This window comes from Panulirus ornatus, chromosome 18, assembly GCF_036320965.1.
Source record: "Panulirus ornatus isolate Po-2019 chromosome 18, ASM3632096v1, whole genome shotgun sequence".
In the NCBI taxonomy this organism is placed as follows: domain Eukaryota; kingdom Metazoa; phylum Arthropoda; class Malacostraca; order Decapoda; family Palinuridae; genus Panulirus; species Panulirus ornatus.
Genome location: NC_092241.1, coordinates 3888813 through 3896763, shown reverse-complemented (window position 1 = coordinate 3896763; position 7951 = coordinate 3888813). Strand labels below are relative to the sequence as shown.

General features: G+C 40.9%; 1 protein-coding gene across 1 annotated transcript in view; it reads left to right on the top strand.

Moving 5' to 3' along the window:
* The first annotated feature begins 6398 nt into the window (after window positions 1–6398).
* Window positions 6399–7951, top strand: part of LOC139755182 (uncharacterized) — a 622641-nt gene continuing 621088 nt past the window's right edge. Inside the window, 2 exon segments of the mRNA XM_071673354.1 lie at window positions 6399–6407; window positions 6967–7145. Of these exon segments, the coding sequence (XP_071529455.1) occupies window positions 6399–6407; window positions 6967–7145 (188 nt within the window).

Below are 7951 nucleotides of genomic sequence, written 5' to 3'. Positions count from 1 at the left end.
GGTGAACAAAACTGGGTAAAATTTTCAAGATGAGGATGCACGTGTGACATGGATGTACAGAGGGAGGATGCTTTCCAGCGACTTTAATTCGAAAGCTCTGCCTATGAATCCAAGAATTTTGTTCGCCTCTTTTAACTGCGTCTGTGCGCTGCTTATATGGTTTTAAGTCACTAGAGATTTTTACGCTGAAGTCTTTTTCCTCCTTACCTTCTGTACCTCAACAAGATTCATATGGTGGCTTGCCTTCTCGTTTTTATTAACGAACTTTTAAGCTTTGCATTCATGGATATCAATTCTATTTGCCATCTGAGGAACCAGTCCATCAGCTTGTGTTTCGGTTTGAAGCTTCAAGCGTTCAGTTTGAGTTGCAGATTTACGTATTTGTCAGGTTAATGTCATCTGCGAATTTTGATATCTTAACACAACCCATTTTCAGCATCATTAGTATGTATGAGAAAGAAAACCGGTCCCAAGACTGATCCTTGTGGCACACCACTCGTTATGTGTAGCCATTTTGAGGTTTTTAACCATTAATCACTATTGTCTGTTTATTGCCAGTCAACCAATTTCCTATCCATTGAAGTACAACCCCATCTGTATGATGAGATTTAACTTTTACTGGCAACCTTTGATGTGGAACTTCATCAAATACTTTTTCGAAAACATAGACAGATGACATCAACTGTTTATCTTCATTATATTTATCATACATGAGTGATTTCGTTGAGGACTATGCTGAGAATGGGTGGCCTTCCTAGTGGCTCACAATTCAAGCTAATTGCACGATAACTCCCTTCCAAGTACTTGATGCCTTTTTTGAATATCGGTGTTACACTAGCAAACTTCCATTCTTCTGGAAATTTCTATGTAGTTAGTGATATAAGGAAAAGAGCGGTTAAGGGCTTAACTAACTCATTTTTCGCCGCCGTTTATGATAAAACGTATCTGCTCACAGTCTCTCAGTTTCATTTCATTTATAGTTGATGGTATATCTTCAGGTTTTTAGCTGTAAATATGTTCCAGAACGTGTTCTTCTTGTATCAATAGAACTTTAACAGAGATATTGAGTTGTGTTTTCAGTCGTAAACACAGATGCAAAAAAACCAATTAAGATCTTGGCCTTGATTTCTCTGCCTTGAACCAAATCAACGTTTTCCATAATCGATAGAGCTAATGCCTTGGTAAATACTTTATTATCTATTCGACAAGACTCCATAGGGTTTCTATTAATGTTCAGAAATATACGCTTCATGCCGAAGAATATTTTGCAGATTACATAATTTACTGTATCATGTTGGCTGTTGGTGTCTGAGGTCATGTGGTACTTTCTCAGATAACAGTCGCTTCTTTACATCATCATTTCTCCGTATTTTGCTTCGTTTCGGAAGACATTTTGCTACAAATTAGCAGGGATATTTTCTCTACTGCTTTGAAAGTTTTACTAAAGTTTTTCCAACCTGCGTCTGTATCATTTTCATTGACCATATCATCCCAGATTTGCCTGACGAGCGATGCGACATCATCAAACTTTGCGAGTCTAAAATATGGCATTTTTTCGCAGCCTTCATGCTGACCAAGATTACACGCAGTGTTAGCAAGTTACTTCCAAAGTAATTTGCTGGTGGTCAATTGAACCGAACTTTTCTTCATCATTATTAACGAAATCTTCGTTTCTAACTAAAGCTGAATGTAATATGTTCTCGTCGCGATTGGGTTTCTAAACTAACTGGTTTAAGGCAACATCAAGGAAAATTAGGTCCGTATTGGGATTCCCTCCACGTAGTTACCAGTTTGTTAACATTCCCACTAGAATCGACATGTGTTCATTATATATTTCTGTTGACGGATCATAAAGTTTTCCGTCTACCTCTAGCGACTCCGTGAAAATGCTAACAAGTCCTACTGCTATTTTCCTTCGTAGATTATCTTTAATTTCTACAAAATATGGAGTCGATATTAACAACTCCTACAACATCTGTCCTCACAGGATCAAGATGAGCTTTAACAAAGAGCAAGACACCACCGTCTACATTATTTCCTCTTATCACCATCAAATAGAGTCTATCCTGGAATGGCGTATATGGCGACGAAATCTTAATCTCTCAAACCTGATCAAGACTCAGAAATGCCAGTTAACTTACTTCTTGTGCAGTTGTGTCTAACTGAAATCTTCTTACTGAAACTCCGTGCATCTACGGAAAACTTTTGATATGTGACTCAGACTTGTTGCGAAGAGTGCTTACAGAAGGGCATGGATCTACTCCACACGGGCCAAATCTATTACCAAAACGCACGTGTATACACACGCGCACCTCACAGTACATCCCAACGCAATCCGTCCTTCGTAAGCATAAGAGAAGCATAAAAAATATGCTTCCTCAAATTTACGAACTCCACTCCCTCCTGGCAAATGGTGATGCATGGTTTTTACTGATGTGGTCACCGATAATGTTACTGTACCTGATAGAGTCACTGATACCGCATAGTTTACCTGATACGGCCACTGCTTTCTGAATCCCCTACGGTCACTGATATTGCATACTGTATTCGATAAGATCACTGATACTGAATATTGTATCCAATACAGTCACTGATGCCGCATATTTAGTCTATTAAAGTCACTAATCCTGGAAAAGGTTACAGCTGACAGACTAGCGCATGAAACAGACACCAGCTTAACCTCGGAAGACGTTTTCTTCCTAAGGTTATGTGACCAAAGGAAAGATGTTTAGTGTGTCCAGCGCGCTGATGACACACTTCATTTTCTGGACTCAGAAATACGCGTGTATGATCGCTGTCTTAGAAATAGATCTATATCTTTTTGAATATAATTTCACGATAAAAGATCACATACACACAAAAAGGAAAATTTTCATTGAAAAGTTAGCCAAACAATATCGGAAAAATGCTTGATTACATCATTCTTTTAAGCTTGAAACTACACTTCCTCTACACTACACTTGACCACAAATGATACACACAGCTGATATCATTTTCAGCAACGAAAAACATTGCCTAATTTACACCGAAATTCCAAAATCAGATAAGGACATGTTTTTCAGCGAAAGACCGACCAGGTGCCGAGCAGCTTATTTCATGTGTATATTCCTGATTGATATCTGTAGCCTAAACTGCACCAGGTTATGGCTCAGGTTATGATGTTATCTGAGTGAATGGGTTTGTTTGCTTTGGAAGCCTCCAGCACAGAGGCGTAGCAAGAGCAAGTTCATGTCGTCGTAGGTCAGGCTGGTGTGTCTGGGAGCCACACATTCCAGCCCCAGGGTCGAGACTCCAGACCAGACGATCTGGATTTCTTACGAACTTATGCAAGACGAACGGCGGCGGCATTACTAGATCCAGATAAGAGGCTGATTATATTTCATTAATGTTATCATAACATTTTGAGAAAATTGAGTCATAGTCAACAGATGATTGAGTACAAGATTATTGGATAATGTTGGCTGGATGTTGGATGGTTTTCACGACAGAAAGTCACCAGTTGACTTGATTTGTTATCGCTGACCACGACTGTTGACGTGCCTTTTTTTTTGTTAAACAATCCGTTAGTTACTGTCACTGAATCTGGACATTTGACTGGTCAAGACTGAAAGCCTAGACTGTTAAAGATAACTGGATTCATCTATGATGACCGTAGTTCTTTTGTGAAATAGAGAACCATATAGGCTGCAAGATATGGGGGTGAAATGACAAGAAAGTATGCCCTGGGTAGTGTGGCAGGTGTAGACTGTATTGTTCTACATGTGATCCTTGACTGGTTGAAAGGGACTATGTTAACCTCGGAGAAAAGATGCTGATGACTGTGAACAGATGGCAACAACCCTGGATGGGTTGCAGTGTGGTGAGGACCAGTGATCTTAGAGAGGTGGCAATAGCCAAAGACCTTGAACGGGTGGTAAAGGCCATTGACCTTGGGCGGGTGGGTGATAAGGGTTAGTGATCTTAGATGGATATTAAGGGATAGTGACCTTGAAACCGTGATCAAGACCAGTGATCTTGGATAGGTTGCTACTACCTTGAATAGGTCATGTACTTCTCAAAATGGTTTATCAAGTATTTGATTCGCAATTCTTTTTTTCCTCACCAAAATGCATCGCTTTGCATGTGTCTACACTGAAGTCAGTGTATCGTGTATCTCATCCCTCCATCAGTTACTCTAAATCCCTCAGAATCGATTGGTAGTCTTTCCTTGACTCTGATTATTTCCCTAGTTTCATGTCATCATGAGGTGTTACCGTGCGCCGCCTGCTCCAGTTTACACCGCAAGTGAAGAGTCACCTTTGGCGAGACTGGATCATCATCAGTTGACGAAAGAGCGTACAGGCTTGTCATAGAACTTTTCGCTCCTACGGAGTCCACCTTGTCCCAGTTACGAAGCCTTAGAGCGGCAGGTGCCATGGATAAAGAGCGGCAACATCAGGACCCTTCCAAAAGAAGGTCCTTGTGTAATGATAGGTAATACATAAAACCCATCAGCAAATCATGATGTTTCAACAGCGAGTCTATGTCTCTACATCACTGACACATATAATGAATAATGTAGGTCTCAGGGATGAGCCTTGTGGAACCCCACCTGTCGAGCTTAGCCAGTCTGATGCTACCCCGCATGATTCCAGTCTGTTTTCTATTTGTAAGCCAGTCCACTAACAACTTGAAGATTCAGTATCCTTACGACATGGATTTCTATTTTCCATAAGTCTTGTATGTGGTACTTTGCCCAAAGCTTTACAAGTCATAATTCAGAGCATCTACGAGGACTTAGCAGCTCTGGTTATTAAGCGAATGAAAAAGATTTCTTTCATATTTGCAACATATGATAACTGGTTGCTGGTGTATTGTCTTGAGATACTTCTATCTATTTTGCCACCAAATTATAACTTTTATGATACTGTCTAAAACCGAATTAAGGCAAACAGAACATTTGATTGAAGTGCATTATCTATCTTCTGTTTTGAGAACTGGTGTTGTATAAGTAACGTTCCAGCCACCTGGCACTTCCCCTTCGTGTACGGCTGTGTTCAACATCCTGGTGGTCGGATGTGACTACTTTTGGTTCACTTCTTTCAACAGAGTGTGTGAGATGTTGCCTAGATTTCGTTGACTTATTTCGATTGAATTCTTCGAGATATCTTAGCATTCCGTAAATTTCAGTGCTGTTTATGTACAGTTTTTCGTAATCTGTCCATGGAGATGTGATGTGTGTTTGTGGTGTACCTGAGGAATTTTCGGCAACAAAAATGCCCGAATCGAAATACTTGAATAGTCAGGAGGCCATCTTTATTGTCGGTAATCATGATGCCGTTTTCTTTAGCTGTTGTACCTATAGTATCTTGCTTTTTTTTTGCTTTTTTTGTGTATTCTACTTGTCTTAAAAAAGCATGAGTTTTTCTTTACCTTCGTTCTTTTCTCTTAGTGACAAGCTGTCTTCCTGTAATTTTTCTGTAATCTAGTGTATATTCTATGACTGTGTGGACTGCCACGTGATTCAAACGACTGGTCTGCATTTCGTGTGCGCTTAATCAAATCGTTAATTTCTTCAAGTCATCCAGCCAGGCATATCTCCCTCACCACTCCTCCTCGTATTTCTGGCATCATTGTCTCTCTGAAGGAGATGTATTTTACTCTTAAAGTTACTCCACATCTTTTCAACTGTATCTGCATCTGGGAAACTAATCCAATTTACATTACTAATGTCCTGCCTCATTTTGTTGAAGTTGGCTTATCTGAACTTAGGATCATCATTTTGCTTTCTTTGCCGCTGGTGATGGAAGTTTACAATGTCCTTGATGGTATTACCATCATTGGAATCGAGCATTAATTGCGGTACTAATCTAGGTTTCTAGCTTTTGATATCAGACTTTTCTAGTGAACTGTTTATTAATTCACACTGTTTTACGTTGAGCCTTCCCATCGGTGGTGCAAGAACTTTAGCGCTAGGCTGTAAGATGTAGGCTGCACTTTGTGGCCTATACCTAAGGTCAGATCTCACTCATAATGCCACCAAAGGTCAGGTCGACTATATCTGGCTCTACTCCCAACACCACAAATGACGTTATCTGACCCTATCTGGCAGCTGACTTCCTAGGCAATTACTACCTGACCCTCTCTTGTTTCTGCTGAAAATGTTTTACTTCTTTCACATAGAATTCTGCCTAACGAGACGTGTCATCCTTGTTTACAGGCGTGGGAGGGAGAGTGGTGAGTAAGAGAAGGGAAGGAAGAGAGCAAGGTGGAGAGAAAGTAGATTATTCAGAGGCTAGGGTCTAGCATGGTCGCCCAATCTTACCTGTAGCAGATCAACCGCTTCTGTCGTTTCTTTACGACCATCTGCTTCTTGTGCAAGATCTCCTACTGATAACATGTTCTTATATGTTTGTATGATGTACGAGGTACTTTGTGTACCAAGTTGGATCATGTGATGATTCGCCCCGTTGATGGTTTTCTGCGGTAAGTCAGGTTTAGCTATCTCAAGTAGATTGGATTAGCTTGGCGGGGGTAGAGTAAAAACCTAACCTAATTTAACCTAACGTAACCTAACCTAATCTTAACCTAACCTAACCAAGCCTTAAAAAAAACGTTGACGGGGTCGTACGATGGTGTGATCCTTGAGCACAGATGTACATATAACCCTTCACCATCGCTCTTTAAAGCACTGAGGCTGAGTCACCGGCGACCCGGGGCAGCCGATAACATCAACGAAAAAGAAAAAAATATCGAGGCAAACGACTCGAATTTCAGTGACTGAAGTCAGATTTGTCGTTGTGAAAACCAAGTTATCTATTCATATTCATCTACTTATTTGTTCATTCATTTATTTTTCATAAATGATTGTACAAGCATTGTGTAGATCACAAAATGTTAATAATATATTATAGGCGCAGTGTGGACGTGAGTACTCACCTTCTGGCTCCGTGAGTTGATGGGAAGGCGGATTGTTTACATGCATAGAGCAATGTGCCACATAACCGCTCACATATTGTGTCTCCCTCCGGCAGACGTGGCGGGAGTGGAGGCAGCGAGGGAACGACAGATGAGGGCAAGAGCGACGACAACGACGACGACGACCAAGACCACCTTCACGACCACCACCACACCGCTCTCAAGGCCTCACACCACCACCAGACCAGGTAGGTACTGACGCCGTCCTCCTCTCTCGTCCATTCTTACAGTATTATCGTTTGGCTCTTAATTCCTCTTATCTTCTTTCATTCCTTCCATTTATTCTCCCTCACGCCTTTACATCTTATTCACATTAGTCTGTCACACACATTTTTTTGGTTATGTTTTTGCAGTCATCTCTTTCCATTCATTTCCAACGCCATTTACCAGTAATTACTAGCAGCCTTTATTTATCATCCAGGGTTTATTGAGCTAATTAGGTTTAACTCCAAGGATACGTTCCCCTGGAGGCGTAGCGTCGTCCACTGTCTCGAGTATGAAGACGCACAGCGTCTGTCCTCCTAATTGTACAAGATGAGAGCTTCGTCCATCCCACTCGACTTCGTTTAAGAGAGGCTTCCCACCTCTCGTCTCTACGTTCGCCTGAACTTGAGGAGACGTATATAAATAGTATGGGATTCATAGCTTAAGTATCTTAGTGAATTCAGATTTAAGTTTTTCATCACTAACCCTGGGTGCGACAGTCGGCCCACAGTCAGCACGTTTGATTAGAATCAAATCATACATCAGTTTATTCATGAATTCTAACAGAATCTTGATGACATGTGTTAATGAGCACCGGAAATGTTACGTGGCTACTGTTTGAGATGGTGTTCCCGCATGAGTTACTCATCATGTCTCGTGAAGGTATGTTTAGATTAGAAAGTGAATGGCGTCAGAGATTATTGCGAAAGGAGTGTTTATAAAGTTTGGTGATGTACGAGAGCATTACACCGTAAGGGTGTTTGGATGTTCTTGGACTCCACTAAATGGC